The sequence below is a fragment of the Phascolarctos cinereus genome, unplaced genomic scaffold (assembly GCF_003287225.1).
Source record: "Phascolarctos cinereus isolate Bilbo 61053 unplaced genomic scaffold, phaCin_HiC Scaffold_9;HRSCAF=440, whole genome shotgun sequence".
Lineage (NCBI taxonomy): Eukaryota > Metazoa > Chordata > Mammalia > Diprotodontia > Phascolarctidae > Phascolarctos > Phascolarctos cinereus.
In genome coordinates this window covers 75,024,838-75,043,910 of record NW_027556402.1, presented here as the reverse complement: position 1 = coordinate 75,043,910, position 19,073 = coordinate 75,024,838, and the positions used below count along the sequence as shown (strand labels likewise).

The window sequence follows — 19,073 nt, the reverse complement described above, 5'->3', positions numbered from 1 at the left end:
CAGTACACTACTATCCTCCCCATCACCCCAGGTGCGTGTAACCTTGGAGCCATTCCTGCCTGTTTCCTTTTTCTCATCCTACCTATTCAATCAGAGGCCAAGTTCTAACAATTTTATTGCCACAACTCCTTCCCCTTCTCTCCATTCACAAGAACACCCGGCTCTCCTAATCTCTTGCACAGATTGTAATAGCCCCCAATTGTTCTTCTTGCTTCCATCTCTCCCTTTTCCAACCCATCCTTCACCCAGCTGCCAAAATAATATTTCTAAGCCATAGTTTTGACCATATCCACCTCCTACTCAAAAATGTTTAGTGGCTTCCTATTATTTATTGCCTCTAGGATAAAATGCAATCTTTACAGTCTGGTATTTAAGGCCTTCTACAAGGTCTTATTTCACATTACCTGGTCTTCATGTAGGGGTTACATTGTTTAAAATTTTTTATCCCCAAAGCTCAATACAGTGCTTGGGATATAATAGGCACTTACTTGTTGATTGATTGACTGATGTATTTTACTTTTTAGCCAAAGGGGACTACTAGCTATCTCCCAAACTCTTTATTTCATCCATCTCCCACCTATATACTTCTATACAAGCCATGAAAGGATATCCTCCTCATTTCAAAATTGTATCTTTCATCCAAGCTCAGGGCACATTCCCTCTTATCTGTGAAGCCTTTTCTAATTTTCTTATCATTAGTGTTAATCCTCCTCAGATTACCTTATATGGAGTGCCTCATATGTCTTAATGCAATTCTAAGTTATTAAAGCCATATTCATTCTATAGCTTTATTTAGCATTTACCTCACAGAGTTGAAATAATATTGAATTAATTCAATATTGAAATAATATCTGTAAAGAACTTTGAAGACCCTTAACTATATAAAGGTTTAGCTATTATTAGTAAAATTATTGTTGTTGTTTTTATTATTCATCTGGGTACTTGTTTATATTCCATGATAGAAATTAAGGTCTTTGATGGAAGGGAGCAGATTATTTATATTGTATTGTATTATACTATATCAATATATTATACTGAAGAGGTCTAGAGGTTTTGGGGTGCTAGGAACTCCAAGATCGCGATGCTGGGCTCAGACTGAAAGAATTCAACTCAAATCCTCTTCCAGCCAGAGGAAAAATTTATTAGTGATAAATCACATAGGCCAGGTGACGCAAGGACAAGTGGGCAAGAGAAGGTCTCAGCCTTTTGGGCGTGAGATTCTCAGGCTGAATGGGGGCCAGGGTAGATCTTATATACTACAGTGACTTTGGGTGACCAGGGAAGGGTCTGGGAAAAGGGTCTGGGAAGGGGTCTGGGTGAGAATTCCAATTGGAATGTCTTAAATATTGAATAGATGATAGGAATAGATAATGAAGGAACTGAAAGGCATCTGAATGAGATCAAAAAGGTAGAGCTAGGGCTTTCAAAGGGAAATAAGGGGAGTTGACAAGGGGAGTCGATAAGGACCTAAAATGGGAGCCAGATTCCTTTTTAGGGTGAGGGGCAAAGGCGCATCTGAATAAAATTAAAAGGTAGGCTAAGGCTTTCAAAGGAAGATGAGGAGCTGGGGCCTGTAGACAAATGGGAGCCAGATTCCCTTTGGGGCATGGGGCGAAGACCTGGGCCACACCCCATCAATACCATATCATTGTATATTATATAATATCATATCATTTCATATTACTAGCACTGACAACTATAACCAGGTCCTAAGTTTGATTACAAAACCTGGACCAGTTGACTTTCAAGGTCCCTTTAACGTCTAACAGAGTCTTAGATTTTAGAACCAGAAGGGACCTTACAATTCAGTTAGTCCAGCCTTCTTATCTCACAAATAGGAAACCAAGATTTAGAGCTAAATGATCTGTCCCTTAGATTTGAAGTGAGAATTAAAGGGAGGGAGGTATTGCAGGAGCTTGCCCTATCAAAGGGCAGAGAGAGAAAAACCTTAGTGTGGAGTCAAATCAATTCTTCCTTCACCATGTGGCAAACACATCCTAGAGGAGCAAAGAATAACTAAAATTCTAAAGTCCTTAGTTTGGAGTGAATCCACCCAATTTTTCACTGTTCCCCCTTTTCTTCTGTATAAAAGAAAGTATCAATACTACCTGATTTTCAAGTTAAAATTTATCACCCAGAGCTCCTTGTGCTCTTGTTTAGGACATGTTACAGCCTGTACTGAATCTGAAACTTGTCACACAGCATATATAAATTAATATTGTATGATAATGAGCTGTTCACCAATCTCTACAGAGGTATACTGATTTACAAAACTGAAGGAGTAGGCCATTAAGAATTATGGAACCTTTGGGGCAGCTAGGTGGTGAAATGGATATGATGGGGTTGGGATCTGGGCCCCAGAAAGTTAAAACCCTGGACTTTCCCACATGGCCAAATCTCTGGAGTTCACCTGAGGCTATAATCCTATCAACTTGCCTTTCACTGTGGCTACACCCAAACTCCCCTCCATTGTCTTGCCTCCCTATGGCCCCTGGCCATTTCCCACACTTAATCCTAGCTAGGCTCCATTGTCCAGGTCCCAAAAGTTCTGTTTACTCCAGATCTCCTTAGGCCCCTCCTCCTGTCACCCCAAACTACTTGGCCACTCCTAGATTCCTCCCACAGGCTTTCTGTATATAAGGTCCATCTCGATTTTATTAAGATGCTGGGATTCTTATAATCTAGCCACTGCTGAGATTCTTACAATCTAGCCACAGTATCTTACTAATGTTCAGATTCCTTAAGTCTGCCCAATATGATGGATGTTCTAATAAACCTTGTCTTTGGCTGAAAGAAGGCTTGGGTTGAATTCTTTCGGATAGGACCTCGTATTGTGATTTTGAACCCCTAAACCGCATCAGATAGAGCACTGGCTCTTTATTCAGGAGGACTTGAGTTCAAATCTGGCCTCAGACAGATAACACTAGCTGTATGACTCTGGGCAAGTCACTTAACCTCAATTGCCTCACCAAAAAAAAAAATTATGGAACCCTACTACCCATTTCCCATCAGGAGTGGGGAACCTGCTGCCTGAGGCCACATGGCCCTCTAGGTCCTCAAGTGCTGCCCTTGTTCATTCTGTGGAGTTTGGATTCAGTCAAAGGGCCTCAGTTGAGGACCTAGAGGGCCACACATGGCCTCAAGGCCACAGGTTCTCCACCCCTTAACTAGATAGTCTACATTGGTTTAAGAACTTTGGCGAGGACCATCAGGCAAAACTACCTAAAAACAGGATACACTGGTTTTAGGGACAGAAGAAGGTAGTCGGTCTAAAAGCCTCATTTCTTTGCCATGGTGGAAAGAAGGCTACAGTCAGAGACCCTAATCAAATCATTGAATCTGAGCCTTGATTTTCTCATTTGTAAATGGGGATCATACGGGCAGAAATCTGTACAATGGGGATAATATTCATTATATGATCTGCTTTTCAAAGTAACTGTGGAGGGGCACAAAATGCTTTATAGATGAGGCTCCAGCACCCTGAGGCTTTAAAACCTTCTTGTTGCTTTGAAAGGTTTTTCTATATGAAACACAGACATTCAGGATCATGTCGCCTTTCTGAGGTTGCGCCTAAATTTGGAAAGAAAATCTGTTTAATTTGACTTGTCCTGATTGTTTTCCTCTTGCCCTACCCATAAACCTGCTTCTGAACACAAAGTCCAGGACCCAGACGGAAAAATAGCGCTGAATTCCAAGATCAGAAAACCTGAGTTGGCAGCCTGTTTTAATACCTGTGGGATCTTGGACAGATTACTTGATTTCTGGGGGGCCTAAACTATTGGAGCATAAATGAATCAATGAGATGATCTAATCCAGATCCTTTATTTTACAGATGAGGGAATTGAGGCCTAAAGTCATTTGCTCAGTTGCCCAGATAGCAAGCTGTTGAGGGGCATTCAAGTCCTCCAGTCTCCTTAGGTATATACTTGTTTGTACACAGTTCTCTTCCCAAGAGATTGTGAGAGCTTTTCTTTGCGTGTCAGGTGTTTTAGCGCGCTGCCTGACACGTTGCAGGCTCTTAATGAATGTTTAGTGACTGGCTGACAAATCCCACACCCTTTCCAAGGCTCCAGGAGCTCCCGAAGGTCCCTTACTTCTCTAGACTGCGATTCTAGGATTCTAAGGGCCTGGTAAAAGCAGGAAGTAGAGAACACACACTCCAACAGCCTATCCCGGCTCCTAGCGGACTGCCAACCTAGGTCACGCCCACTTGATCTCCCGCCCCCGTGGGCGGGGATGGGTCGGAGCCTGAGGACTGGAGCCCGCTGGTTGGGTTGAAGCTCCCCTTAGCCCCTCCTAAGCGGACTAGGGAGCTGAAGCCCGGAAGAAACTTTGGGGCGGAGCTCGGCGCGCGGGAGATTTGATCGAGAGGCGCGGGAAGGCTCCCGCGCCAGGCACAGCTAGCTGAGCAGTTGTAGATTTCTCCAGGTGGGCTGGCAGCGCAGCCGGGCAAGAGAGCCAACCAAGGCGATGGTGGAAGGGCCGGGATGCGCATTGAATGCAGAGAAAATCCGGGCCCGGGTGCGCCCGGGTCAGGCGGTGACCGGCGTTCGAGGAAGCGCGTTGCAGCCACCCGGGGCACCTTCGCCCCCAGCAGCTTGCCTCGGGGTACCTGCCTCCTCTCCCTGGGTAAGCTTACCCCGCTTCCGTGAGGTTGAAGAGGGAGAACGTAAATGTAGGGTTAGAAGAGGCCTTTGAGCTCATCTAGTCCTGCCTCTCCCCTTTTGACAAATGAGAAAATCGAGGCCTATAAAACAACTTGCCCAAGATCCTCCGTGTAATAATTGGCAGAATCAAAATTTGAACCCAGGTCCTTTGACTTCAAATCAAACTTTCTTCCCATCTAAGGGCCGCCCTGCCTTAAAGTGCCCTCTTGTAACTGGGTTTCCTTCCTGGTTCAGTCCCACCTGTGCTTGCAAAACACAGGAGCGTCCCGTTTTCCAATGTTTGTTACTGTTAACAAGCGAAAGAGGCCCAGCCTTGTTTGTCACTAAAGTTGTTACTTCCGGAAATTCAGTCCCAAGTTGCACTTTTCTGGCTTTTCTTTTGCACTGTACCAGCTATTTTATTTCATAGATTTTTAAAGTAAGAATGGGCCTTAGACAGGATTTTCAAATTGCCTTGTATTTATTTTGGTATGTCTTTGTTTAAACTTATAAATGTCCTCTTCAACAATAGAATATGAGCTCCTTGAGGCCAGAGACTGCTTCATTTTGTCTTAGGATCCTCTGCACCTAACATAGTTCTGATGCATATTAGACATTTCATAAATGCTTTTTAATTGAAGTGATTTGCCCAGGGACATGGCATCGTGGATTTCCAAGTCAGAAGGATATCTAGCTCAAACTCCTCATTTTACAGATGGAAACTGAGGTCCTTACCTAAGGTCATATTGGAAATAAATGACAAAACCAGGTTTGAAATTAGGTTTTCTGACTCCAAATTAAAGTGAAATAATGAAACTCATAAGTGACAGATCCAGGGCTTCCAATCCAGGACTTTTGACTATAATTAATGATATATAGATAGCTAACATTTCTATAGAATATAAAGTTTACAAAGCACTTTACAAATATTATCTCCTTTTGTCCTCACAACAATCCTGGGAGGTAGATGCTATTTTCCATTTTACACATGGGGAAATCCTTGACTGTCTGACTAAATAGGAAACCATTGAAGCTTTGGGGTTTTTTGGAGGTGGGTTGAAGGTAGTGGATAGTCAAAACTCTTTCCTATGAAGTTATTGTCATCTATGTGAAGACTAGTGGCATAGAGAACCTGAAGAGATTTTCATGTGGCTATTAACAGTTTGCATTTCCTCCTTCAAAAATTATCTGCTATGTTCTATGACCATTGGGTCATATTTCCATTGGGTAGTGCATATTACTTCTATAGAAATGACTAACTAGTTCTTGTAATTCTAGAGTCAGATCTTAATCTTTCTCAGCTGAAGACTCCTCCGCCTTTTTGAGAAAACAGGCCTTCAGCATGAACCCTCACTCCCTTCCCTTCTCTTTCAAAATCCCTTTACATTGTCATTCCCGACTCTATCGTCCTTTCCCCCTGTCTCTGACAATGACTTGGCCCTTCTCCATGCAAAGGCCAGTCCTTCTACCTGTATGCTTGATCCTGTTCTTATTCCCCTTTTTTCCCCATCATCCTTTTTTTTAAACAATATTCCCCAATCTTCACCCTCTCTTTTTCTGCTGTTTCTTTCTCTACTGCCTTAAAAAAATGCCCCAGTCCTCCCAATCAGTAAACAACCTTCCACAGATCTTAAAACCCCCTTAAGCTATTGTCCTGTGTCTCTGTTCCCTTTCACAAATTCCAAAAAAAAGCTACCTATGCTGGGTGCCTACACTTACTCTCTTATTCTCTTCTAAAATACCTGTAATTTGGCTTTTGACCAGATCATTCAGCTGAAACTGTTCTCTCTCACATTACCAGTGATCTCTTACTTGCTAGATCTAATGGTCTTTTATTCAGTCTTCATCCTTCTGGGCTTATTTGCTGCATTTAACTCTGTTAACCACATCTTGGATATTCTCTCTTCCCTGGGTTTTCTTAATGCTGTCCTCTCTTGGTCTTTATCCTGCCTGACACTCTTCCTCCTCAATTTCAATTTTAGCTCATTCATACCCTGAGGGGCAGCTAGGTGGCACTGAGGATGGAGTGCTGGGCTTCGATTCAGGAAGACTAATCCTGAGTTGAAATCTGGCCTCAGATACTTACTATCTGTATGACCCTGGACAAGTCACTTAACTGGGCAAGCCTCAGTTTCCTCATCTGTAAAATGAGCTGGAGAAGGAATGGCAAACCACACCAGTATCTTTGCCAAGAAAATCCCAGATGGGGTCACAGAGTCAGACACAACTGAAATGACTGAATAACAACACCCTAATTGTAAGTATTCCCAAAACTGTCTCCTGGATGTCTTCTCACCTCTCTGCAAATTTCTTTCTGGGTAACCTCAGCAACTCCCATGAGTTTAACTATCATCTCTCTATGGATGATTCACAGATCGTTGTAGTCAGCCCTAGGCTGTCTTCTGTGTACTAGTCAGCATCACTTACTGAACATTTCAAACTAAATATCCTAAAGATATCTCAAATGCAGCACATTCTAGACTGGATCTTTCCTCCCTAAGTTTTCTCTTCTTCTAAACTTCCCTGTTTTTGTTGGCAGTACCCCAATTCTTCTGAGCCCCCAAGTTTTTAACCTTAGCAGTACTCCTTAGTCTTCCTTATGCTATATCAAACAGTTGCTGCATCCACATCAAACTCGGCAACATCTTTCACAGCTCTCATCTTCTCATTACTTCACTACCACTCACTTAGACTATTTCAGTGGCTTCCTAATTCATCTCCCTGCTCAAGTCTTTCACCCATTGTCATCCATCTTCCATGTGGCTGCCAAAGAGATTTTCCTTAAGCTCAGAGTTGACTATCATTCAGCTACTTTTTAACAATTAAATTACATTTCTTTCAATTAACAAAACTATTTTCTCTCGCTCCCACTTCACATTAAAAAAACCCCCCAAAAACATTTTAACAACTATGCATGATCAAACAGAGCAAACTTTCCCATTTAACCATGTCCAAAAAGTCATGTCTCATTCTGCAACTTAGTCCATTACATTTGTGTCATGGAAATGAGCCCCTTATCAGAGAAACTTGGGGCAATTAGGGCACACTCCGATGTCTGGCTCCCTATTGCCCCTAGGATAAACCATAAACCGGTCTGTTTGTCAAGGAACAGTTCATTTCTTTGTTAGCATATGTAACATTTCATGCCTATACTCCTTAAACCTACCTCTTTAACAAAAGAATGGCAGAAGATTTTCTCATCATTTCTCTGGTGCCATGCTTGGAGGCCTCTGCTTGCAGAATATCATCTGAGCAGATGATAAATTGGAGAGGTAAGAGACTAGAGGTTGGGAAACCAGTTAAGAGGCTTTTGCTTATTATTGGTGTTTGGGGTTTATTCACTATTGTGAATATACAGGCTATTATTTACTTCCCCTGCCAGGGAGATATTTTTATGTATGTATGTATGTATGTATGTATGTATGTATGTATGTATGTATGTATGTATGTATGTATATACACATATGTGTATGTATGTATATGTATGTATACACACAGATATCACATATACACATATATACACATGTAATATTTATTATATGTTATACTGTACAATATATGTTATATACCATATTAAAAGATTATATATAAATATAAAAATGTAATACACACACAACACACACACACACACACACACACAATTATCTACTTCTCCTGCTAGAGAGATTCCATTCATTCGAATTGGGCTCTTATGATTGTAAAAGAGAGCAGCACAACCTGGTACTCAGGCCTTACGAATAATAAAATTATTATCACGTCACTTATAATGTGGTAATGAGATAGCCCAAAGAAGTCAAACACCACAGACAAGAGGAAATAAACTTAAACTGTGCTGGAAGGGACTTAGCTGAGAAAATAAGAAATGATTTCCTCATTGGGAAAGATAACAGAAACTAGGATGGATCACAGAAGTTAAAACTGTAAAGCTACTCTTTTAAAAATTAGATTTTAGACCAAATGTTCAGTTAGAATCTCTGAACTCTCAGTACAGTCTTAAATATTTTTTCTCTGACTTTTCATTTTCTGGTCCTTTTGATCTAAAGGATAATCTTTGGTAAAACATAATGAGTGGAAAGATGTTTTTATGGAAAGATGAACTCTGAAAGATGGCAAGTTTTATCTACCTCAGGCAAGATCATGTTAGTGTAATAGATAGTAAGTATTTATTAATGACTACTGTGTGCTGGGCACGGTGCTAATTGTTGGAGGTACAAAGAAATGCAAAAGACAGTCACTTCCTTGGAGGAGACAACATGCAAACAGATATGTACAAATGAGCTACATATAGCATAACTAGGAACCAATCAACAGGCAGAAGCAAAAGAGGGATTGGGAAAGGTTTCCTGTAGAAAGTGGGACTTTAGCTGGGTTTTGAAGGAATCCAGGGAAGCCAGGAGGTGGAGCTGAATAGGGAGAGCATTCCTGCCATGGGAAACAGCCACTGAAAATGCCTGGAGCCAAGTGTCTGATTCAAGGAACAGCAAAGAGGACAGTGTCACTAGATAGAAGATTACTTAGTAGGGTATGAGGTGTATGAGGGTAGGGGAGGCCAGGCTATGAAGGGCTTTGAAGGCCAAACAGGATTTTATATTTGATCCTGGAGGTCATAGGGAGCCACTGGGGTTTTTGGAGAAGGGCAGTGACTTTTGCATACCTGTGCTCTAGGAACATCACTTTGGTAGCTGAATGGGCTAGAGACTTGTGGCAGAGAGAGCAACCAGCAGACTCTTTTAATAGTCCAGGGGTAAGATGATTAGGGCCTGCATTAGAGTGGTAGCAATGTCAGAGAGAGAGATGTTGCAAAAGTGAAATCGACCAGTCTTGGCAACAGATTGAATATGAGGGAGGAGAGAGGAGGTTTGAGAGACAGTGAAGAATTCAGGATGATACCTAGGTAGTGAGCCTGGGGGACTCGAAGAATGGTATATACTATACTGGAGATATATACATATATATATATATATATATATATATATATATATATAAAATGTGTGTGTGTCTGTGTGTATGTGTATATATGTATATACACACACATATACATATATTCTATATGTGTGTATATATATATGTATACTGGAGATACATATATGCTAGAGATATATATTATATATGCTGGAGATGGATATATATACTGGAAATATATATATGTGTGTGTATATATATATATTTATATACATGCACACTGGAGATATATATATATGCTGGAGATAGATATATACTGGATATATATGTATATGTTTATATCTATATGTAGAAGATATAGATAGAGATACTGGCAATTTTATATATGTACTGGAGATATGGATCTATATATACATATATGTATACTGGATATATTATATATATATATTATATACTGGAGATATAGGTCTATATATATATATACTGGAGATATGGATCTATATATACATATATGTATACTGGATATATTATATATATATATTATATACTGGAGATATAGGTCTATATATATATATACTGGAGATATGTATATGTGTGTGTATGTATATGTATATGTGTGTATATGTATATACTGGAGATATACACACACACACAACACACACACACACATACTATAGTGAAGTTTGGAAGGGTGTTTTTGGGGAAAAGATAATGCCTTCAATTTTGGATGCGCTGAGTTTGAGATGTCCAGTTGGCAATTGGAGATATGAGACTAGAAGTTAGAGGGTCTGGTTAAATAGGTTTTTGAGAATCAAATGAATACTTGAATCCATGAGAGCTGATGAGATCACCAAGTGAAGCAGTTTAAACGGTAAAGAGAAGACTATGACCCTGGACAGAGCCTTGTGGGACACCCGTGATTAGGAGTGATGTAGATAAAGATCCAGCAAAGAAACTGAAACAAAGTAGTCAGATAGGTAGGAGGAGAACAATGAGAAAGAATGTAGTGTGGGGAAAAGCTAGGGAGAAGAGACTATGAGGGAGAAGAGAGTAAACAGCAGTGTGGAAGGCTGCAGAGAGGTCAAGAAGCATGAGACAGATCCCATGTTTTCTAGGCATTTGTGACAGAAAGCTGAAGATGCTAAAAGGTTTCTGCCATATGTCTGAAACATTATTATTCCACAGAGCAGCATTTAAAGCATACTTAAGGAAACCACATAATACGTTCCTCATACCATTGCACTAAGCAATTGAAGCCTAAATTACAAAAAGCATCCTAAAAACCATTTGTTTAACTTTAGATTAAGAAAAATAATAACATGGTACAAGAAAAGAAATGGAGTTATTGGTAATTATCAGTGGATTTCTGGTTCTCTATTTTCCATATAACATGGGATCTTAGCTTGGATCAGTGAAATTTAAAAAAAATATATTTTGATAACTATATTTTGACATAATTGGTTTTCTTTATAATCCTATGTATATTCTTTAAAAACATTCAAGTCAACAAATATTTATTGCATGTTGATACTAGGAACTGGGGTAAATTTTGGGAATATAAATGCAAGGAAAAAGGAAAACAGTATTTGCTCTTCAGCTTATGTCCTTATGGGGGAAGATAATACAAAGAAGAAAACTGAAAAACATGGATTCTGGGAAGGTGAGCAGAGGCTTCATCAGACTGCCAAAAGGGTCCATGACATACAAAAATGTTAAGAACTCTTGCCATAAAGTATCTCTTCAGTCTAATTTTTAATGTGTGTGTGTGTGTATATGTATATATATGTGTGTGTGTGTATACATATGTATGTATATGTGTATATATACACATACACACATGTATGTATGTATGTATATGAATATAAATAAAAGGGACAGTTAGGTGGTACAGTGGATAGAGCAATGGCCCTGGAGTCAGGAGGACCTGAGTTCACATGTGGCCCAGACACATAACACTTACTAGCTGTGTGACCCTGGGCAAGTCACTTAACCCCAATTGCCTCACCGAAAAAGAAAAACAAAATCACTCGCCATCAACAGTGAATAAAAGTAGAAATTGGAATATGATATTATGCCAAAAAAGAGATCAGTTGTACTGAAGGATAATTTATTTCAAAATGATATAATTCTTTAAGAAAAAAAAAGATTTTTTAATAACTGAAAATTTCCCAATTTTCCTTGTTGGGAAAGTACTATAGATAATGAAACAGAATCAATATTAAATATATATTTTCCAAATTATACAATATCTAAATAAATACTTAAAGGAAAATATAACTGTCCGTGATTTGAATTAACCTCTTTCAGACTTCAATAAATATATCCAGGAAGACAGTGATTATAACATTATGAACAGAATGTTATAAAAATTAATATGTTTGGGGCTTTAGGAATTACTGAATTGGAATGAATAGGACCATACCTGATTTTGAACAAGACACAGTACCTTAACGAAGAGTAAAGATTTCCTGACAGTGTCTCCCCTTTGGAGACCTGGAAAGTGCTTGTGACTCGCAGTACCGGCTGGGTAGGCCTCCAGTTATGGGTGTTACATGCCTGTGCCTTTGCATCCCTGCTGCTCTCTGCTCTGTGTTTCTTGCCGCCTTCAGACCCTGCTGCTCTCAGCAGGCATCTCTAGTCAGTGCTTCCAATTGTTCTTTCCGTGCAGCACCTTCCATTATTCTGCTATAGTTTCCCTTCACTTCTAGCACTTCATAGTCACTTTGCTGTCATTGACATCCTTGGCAGCTTCTGTTAGTTAGACTACTATCAGCTCCTCTCTGTTCCCTGGTCTAGTCACTTAGCAGTTCCATTTGCCTCCAGGAAAAGCTCTGTGTCACCTGGTTTTACTGCTCAGCTTGTAGCTCTCAGCAGTTCTGTTCCTCAGTAGAGGTAACCCAGTCCCTTTTCATGGGGCCTAGCCAATATGGGACAAATCTCTTAGTGTGTTCAAAGAATAACCACCATTATATAGTAAACATAATATAATAATCATTATTTTTGAGCCTATTTTTGTGTGTAGTATATATTCCTCCAAAAGATCACACTGATTTAGGGTATGGGAAGATGGCCGTGGGGACCTCTCCTTCTTGTAGCAGAGAAGCAAACCCCTGTTTCTAATCCTAGAAGGCCTAACAGGCATGTGGTGAGTCATTGCCACCAGCCTTATCTGTTCTTTTTTTTTTTTTTGAATGAGGAAGTTGGGGTTAAGTGACTTGCCCAAAGTCACACAGCTAGGAAGTATTATGTGTCTGAGGCTGGATTTGAACTCAGGTCCTCCTGACTCCAGGGCTAGTGCTCCATCCACTGCACCACCTAGCTGCGCCCAGCCTTCACTGTTCTAAGCATTTCTGTGATTTGCTCCCTGTTGGTGCCATCCATCACTTCCTAATAGGTCTTAGGGTTTGGAGGGAATGTCCCTACTCTCCCAAGTTCTTCCATGACCCTCTATCTTGCCTCCACGTCAGTGGGGCTGCTTCTGAAACATCAAGAAAAAAGAGAACAGATAAAGACTAGCGTAAGTGAAATCTACATAATTAAAGCACACTCGTATCAAGGAAAACCATATCAGCGACTTTCTTTCCCTTGCTTTGATGCATCCATGACTTCTAGTGGAAGTACTCCCTCCACTGATGCAAATCATGTTCATTCCATGCCTTCTGCAATTCTTGTTGAGGTTTTTCTATTAATCTTTCATAGAAGATCAATTATTCAGAAGCCTTTGTTCTTATTGTTTTAGTATCTCAGCAATTCCACTAGGCCATGGAAATTGCCTCCCTGTTTTCTCTGTCAGCTCACATGATCAATCTGCCTCCTTTGTTGATCATACACATCCTTGATAATACTTTATATTGTTCCCTGTGTACAAGTTAACTATTGGTGACAAGCTACAGTCTGCTTGTCTCTCCATGCTTCTTTCCATTTCCTAGGGGCTTGTTTGGAATTTAAGTTCTTCTGATAATAGCCTTATAATTTGCAGCCCCATGGCATTATTAATGGAAGATTGGCTGAAAGAGATGGTCTTTTGCCGTGGTGGGAAGTTAGAGGTCAATGAGAGCACTAATTATTCATTTTCACACAGGTAGTCCATGATGTCCTTCCTCTTCAGTTTCATTTTATTCGTTTGCAGTGCTTATTATCCAAAATGTCACATAGAAAAACCAATTCAGTATGCTACTTGATTAGTTCAGGCTGCTCATTCAGTTGCATGTCATCGTCTTCATTCATCCACTTTATTTTTCGGTGTGGATGGTTACACTGATCTTTTTTGTATGATTGGGGATTTCTCTGAGGAGCATATATAACATTCTAAGGTTCAGTACAATTAATACATCATCTAGGAATAGAGAACCTCATCATCAAGAGATGAATGAAGAAATGAAGAAATATCCTGTAATAATTTCCATATAATGATTTTGACACATGCCAGTGACAGAGAGCTTGAAAGGCTATATTTCACATTCCATCTAGTCAAATGCTTGCTTGAAATCAATATACAATATATACGATAGGACCTACACCTCTGAGTCAGTTTGTGTGCCCATACAAACGTGGTCTGCTAGAAAAAGTCAATCTGAAAGCGTACCTATCCCTTTCTCATGTTTTCATTAATAAAATTAATACAATAATAGAGACTTAATGTATTTATTCATTTTATAGCGATGAGAAAAAAGGACATGGGTTTGTAGTTGATGATTGATTTCTTTTCAGTTGCTTTTGGGGGGGACAGGGACAGGAAACAGACCATACAAAAGCAACGTTTTTAAAAAATAATTTTATTTCAATCAGCAAAAATCTGCTTTCTTTCCTACCCATTTACCTTCTACTTCCATTGAGAAAGCAAACAAATAAAAAACCAACATTAAAAACATGCATAGTCAAGCAAAACAAATTCCCACATTGGCCATGTCCAGATGTGTCTCAGTCTTCATTCTGAGTCCATCAGCTCTTTATCAGGAGGTAAGTGGCTTATTTTGTCATCAGTCTTCCAGAATTATGTTTGGTCATTGTGTTGATGAGAGTTCCTAAGTCTTGTCAAAATTATTTGTCTTTACAGGATTGATGTTCTCTTATAATTTGTTCTCCTGGTTCAAAAACAGCATATTTTCATTCTGTTCTTGTTGTAGTTGTCCCTTCCTTGAAATGATCCTTCATTGCCTTTACAATTCTATTTCTCCAACTAATTTTTTTTTTCCATATGTGAGAAAAAATGTGACTTGCACTGGAGCTGAGATATTTATCTATGGAAAAGCCTTACTCTGCAATGAGAAAGTCTGTCTTCTCCGTGTTCAACCATGCATAGGCAGGATAAATGGTAATCAGCACAATAAATCATATGGCGTTGCTCCAAAAATGTATGTTGTTTTGAAGATTTCTTGTTATTAAGCCATTCTAAAATGGTAAGGGGAACCTCTCTCAGTCATACTTAGGTATGACAAAGGAGGGATGGGGAAAAGTGTAAATGTCAAGTAATATATTAACTGCTGAATAGAATTACAAAGGGCATCATGAGAAAGTCAAGTGTTCATTGTCTAATTGTTTATAGCTTGGGCCAAGATAAGTTTCCAGCAGCTAATTTTTGAATTATTCCTGGTTAGTTGTGAGTTCTATTGAAAAATATGATCATATTTCATATTGGGCTATTGAGCAACAGTACCTTCTCAGTCAATAAGCTGATGACAAAATCTTCACCGGGGAAGTAGAAAATAGCTCTTCCAGATCTCAGATCTAGATTTGGAAGGGACTTTAGAGCCCCCTCATTTTATTAATAAGGAAACTGAAGTCCAGAAACTATAGTTGACTTACCCAAGGTCATACATGTAGAGTATGTGTCAGAGACAGGATTTGAACCCAGGTATTTTGAATCTAGAGCCCTTCAAATTATGAGGAACAGAGAACAAGTGGTGCTGGAACTTAGCTCTCACTGGAAGTAAATAAAAGCTGACAAGAGTTTATGGAACTTAAGTGTTAAGAAAACAGTTCAAAGTTCTCCTTAAAGTCTTTGTGGTTAAGACCTCATTAATTCAAACGTGGTTAATTTGGAGCTAGCAGTTTGGTGTAGTGAAAAGAACAATGGAAGGAGAGTCAGGAGACTTGGGCTTTAGTCCCAGCCCTACCTTTATTTTAACTTCTTTAGGTCTCAGTTTCCTCATCTATAAAACAAAAGACTTGCATTATATGATCTTGATGATCTGTTTTCAGTTTAAATTTCTATAATTCTAAGTTATTAAATGAAAACTAGTCTTAAATTTATCTTTGGATTAGCTATTTTTTTTAAAAAAGAATTTAGTAAATGGATATTCTGAATAATGTGCCACTCTTCCAAGGCTGTGTATTCTCTGTCCTAGAATTGTGTATCAGTCAGCTGCTTTGGGCCTGTTTTTTAAAGGGAATTTGTGGGAAAGGGTGGGAGTGGGGAGGAATGAGTGATGGTAGGTATGGAGGCTTCTGAGAGATCTCTTGGGTGTCATAGGTTGGAAAATTTTTGAGAACTACTGCAATCTTATGACCTATATCACCTTGGTAGCAGGAGAGGAAGGGAAAAGAGTCCAGTTTTTTATTCAGACATTACCACCACCCAATAACTTCAGAGCCAATAGCACCAGTCTCCACAAGGCCCTTAAATCTCTTGGCTTCACTATGAGAAATACAGCTCAGGAGGGATATGGATTGGAAGGCATATTTTTATATCTTACCTTAGGAGAGAGAGTATATATGTGTACTTGTGTGTGCATGTTGGTATATACAGACACAAAATTTTCACATAGCTTTCAACTTTCTTTCAACAAAAATCATGCTCGGAATCGTGGCCCTGAAAGAACGAATTATATGACAAGAATTTTCAGTTTATTCTTCCAGCTGTCTGCTAACTACTCCTCCCACCCCCCAATTCTTCTGTCTTCTCTTTTTAAATGATTGCATAGCAATTTGGCAGGATCTCCTCTCTTTGTAAACGGCTGATTACATTACCTGACTTTTTGGAGAAGATCTCACCTCATTTAGATGCACCTGTGCATGCAGCAATATAAATATGTTTAAGAATTGAATTATAATGTTGTTGTGTTTGTGTATGTGTATATGTGTGTTTCCTACCAGATTGCTCCAATGAACAGTAATAAAGATTCCTCTTGGAATTTCCCAGGACTGCTTAATGGATGTGTTTACAGTGGTGTAGAAACTTTGGGGAAGGAGCTTTTTATGTACTTTGGACTAAAAGCTTTAAGGTAAGATAAATATGTATCAGCATGTCTGTATTTTTAAAGAGGTGTTTCTTGTAGGATTCTTCCTGCTGTTATATGTCCTAGTAAACCATGACTGTTAAAATCCCAAGTAAGTAACTGTGATGCTGTTATGGAGTAGTGAGCAAATTCAGATTGTGATGTCATGATAAATGGAGACATTTGGGGGATGGGTACACACAACTGTGTATTTTCTTTCATATATATCTATGAGATCATAATGTGTTTGAGAAATCACAAAATGTGTTTAATGATTTCTCCATTATTTACTTTTAAAATTTCATTTTTTATAAAATTATGATTTTTAACAATGATGGACAAACATTTCCATTTTTTTCAATTAAATAAACATTTATTTCTCCCCTCATCTTTTCCCCAATTGACAAAAAAAGAAAACCGTCATTACAAATATTCAGTCAAGCAAGCAAATTCCTGCAAACAAACATTTCAAAACACAAAGAACACAAAAATGTTATATATGAAATTACTTATATTATGCAGATAGTAGCTCTGTGACCATCACTTTTTCTCTTGGTGTATGGAGCAACTCTTTAGTACTCTAAATAATGATGAGTTGCTGACCTGTGTCAGTGGAGGGAGTTTATATATGGGGGAGTTTTTAAGCAGATGAAATAAGAAGACCAGACCAATAAAACCCCCCAAAACAAACTCCTACTTACCTCTCAGGATTATTGTGAAGAAAAAGCTTTGTAGAATTTAAAGCGTTTTGTAGAAGAGTTATCATTACTTCTATAAATACCAATTTATTGTATATCTGTATATATATCTATGTAGATATATACACATACATATGAAAAATCTCTGAGTTACAGTTTTGATGCAGCCTGACTTTGGGCTCTGATAATTTTTATTTACAAAGTCTAATATTGACTATCTTGAAAGTTATTCTATCTTGAGGTATAGTCTTAAAATAAATATAGCATAAATTGAACAAATTGAAAACCTATAAACTTCTTTTAAAAGGAAAGAAAAAATATTAATGAGTCCTCTGCTCCTAAAGGAAGGAGAATGGGTCACAAATACAGCATATGACTTCAGCATTTGTTAGTGCTTTTTCCCCAGCAGTGTTTAGCATGTTTGAGGTTTTGTTTATTTTGGTTTTTTTTGTTTGTTTGTTTTTGGCTCCTCTTTTCTGTGAAGTCAAGTCTTTCCTCTTTCTTGGCAGCTGCGGTCCTTGGACACCAGCATCAGTTTGTGATCCTTTTTTCTGAAATTGGTAACGTCAGCAAATATCTGCAAGTGCATGTAGTCCTGATATATTGCAGGTTTCATTACAGCTGTAGGAAATGGGTGTGATTGGGGTGTGTGATATGTAGAATTTGGCTGAGAACAGTGCAATTTACACTGAAATCTGTGCTGGAGATGTATAAGCATTGATACATTATCAATGAGCAGGTATAAGGAATGGATTTATTGCTATGGAAAGAGAAGGAGGTTTTTATATTTCAGTTTTAATTTTTTTTTTTAAATCAGATGCCCTCCACTAGGCTTATAAGGGGAAAAACCCAACAACAACACTTCTAAATCCAGTGATATTAGTTGTCTCTCATGTAGTACTAAAATAAGGACACTCTGGCTTCTAGCTAAGCATTTTGTTCCTGTCCCTGGGGAATCTGTAGTTCAGCACCAAGATGGAGAAAACACCTAAAGATTGCCTCTTTTGTACTATTTACTTACCAAAAGAAAACAGATATATAGCATTTTCTGAGGTTAGTAGAAAGCATCTATTTGAAGCTGAACTTGGGGACCTAAAATCAATTGTATCTCCTAAAGCAACTTAGTATAGTGTTCTGAATATAGTAGACAGTTTATCTACTATATACAGACCCGGGTTAGAGATGGAAGGGATTTTGAAGATAAATTTTAATTAAAGAATTTTGTTAATAAGACTAGTAAAGTGAATTGCTCTAGTTCACACCACAAGATAGTGGTAGAGTCAGAACTAGAATATGACACTTGGCCTACAATACTCAGATTTTTTACTATTCATTCCTTTCTTCCATTTTTATATTTTTGCCCTTTTTTTTTGTTAGGCAATGGGGTTAAGTGACTTGCCCAGGGTCACACAGCTAATAAGTGTTATGTATCTGATGCCAGATTTGAACTCAGGTCCTCCTGAATCCAGGGCCAGTCCTCTATCCACTGCGCCACCTAGCTGCCCCTTATTTTTGCCTTTTAAAATGTGTCACTGATGTCTTTTTTTGCATTGTTCACACTTCCCACTGATTTTCCCAACTTCTTTATCCCACCCAAATAGAACTAAAAA

General features: G+C 38.8%; 1 protein-coding gene across 3 annotated transcripts in view; it reads left to right on the top strand.

Moving 5' to 3' along the window:
- The first annotated feature begins 4,305 nt into the window (after positions 1-4,305).
- The window catches only part of NEIL3 (nei like DNA glycosylase 3), a 59,536-nt gene continuing 44,768 nt past the window's right edge, over positions 4,306-19,073 (top strand). Inside the window, exons 1-2 of one of the 3 annotated variants that reach the window (XM_020997851.2) lie at positions 4,306-4,629; positions 16,690-16,771. In XM_020997851.2, the coding sequence (XP_020853510.1) occupies positions 4,488-4,629; positions 16,690-16,771 (224 nt within the window). In that variant the 5' untranslated portion in view covers positions 4,306-4,487. Of the gene's footprint in view, positions 4,630-11,801; positions 14,863-16,643; positions 16,772-19,073 lie in introns of those variants that run through there. The other 2 variants (XM_020997850.2, XM_020997852.2) reach the window with 2 other exon arrangements.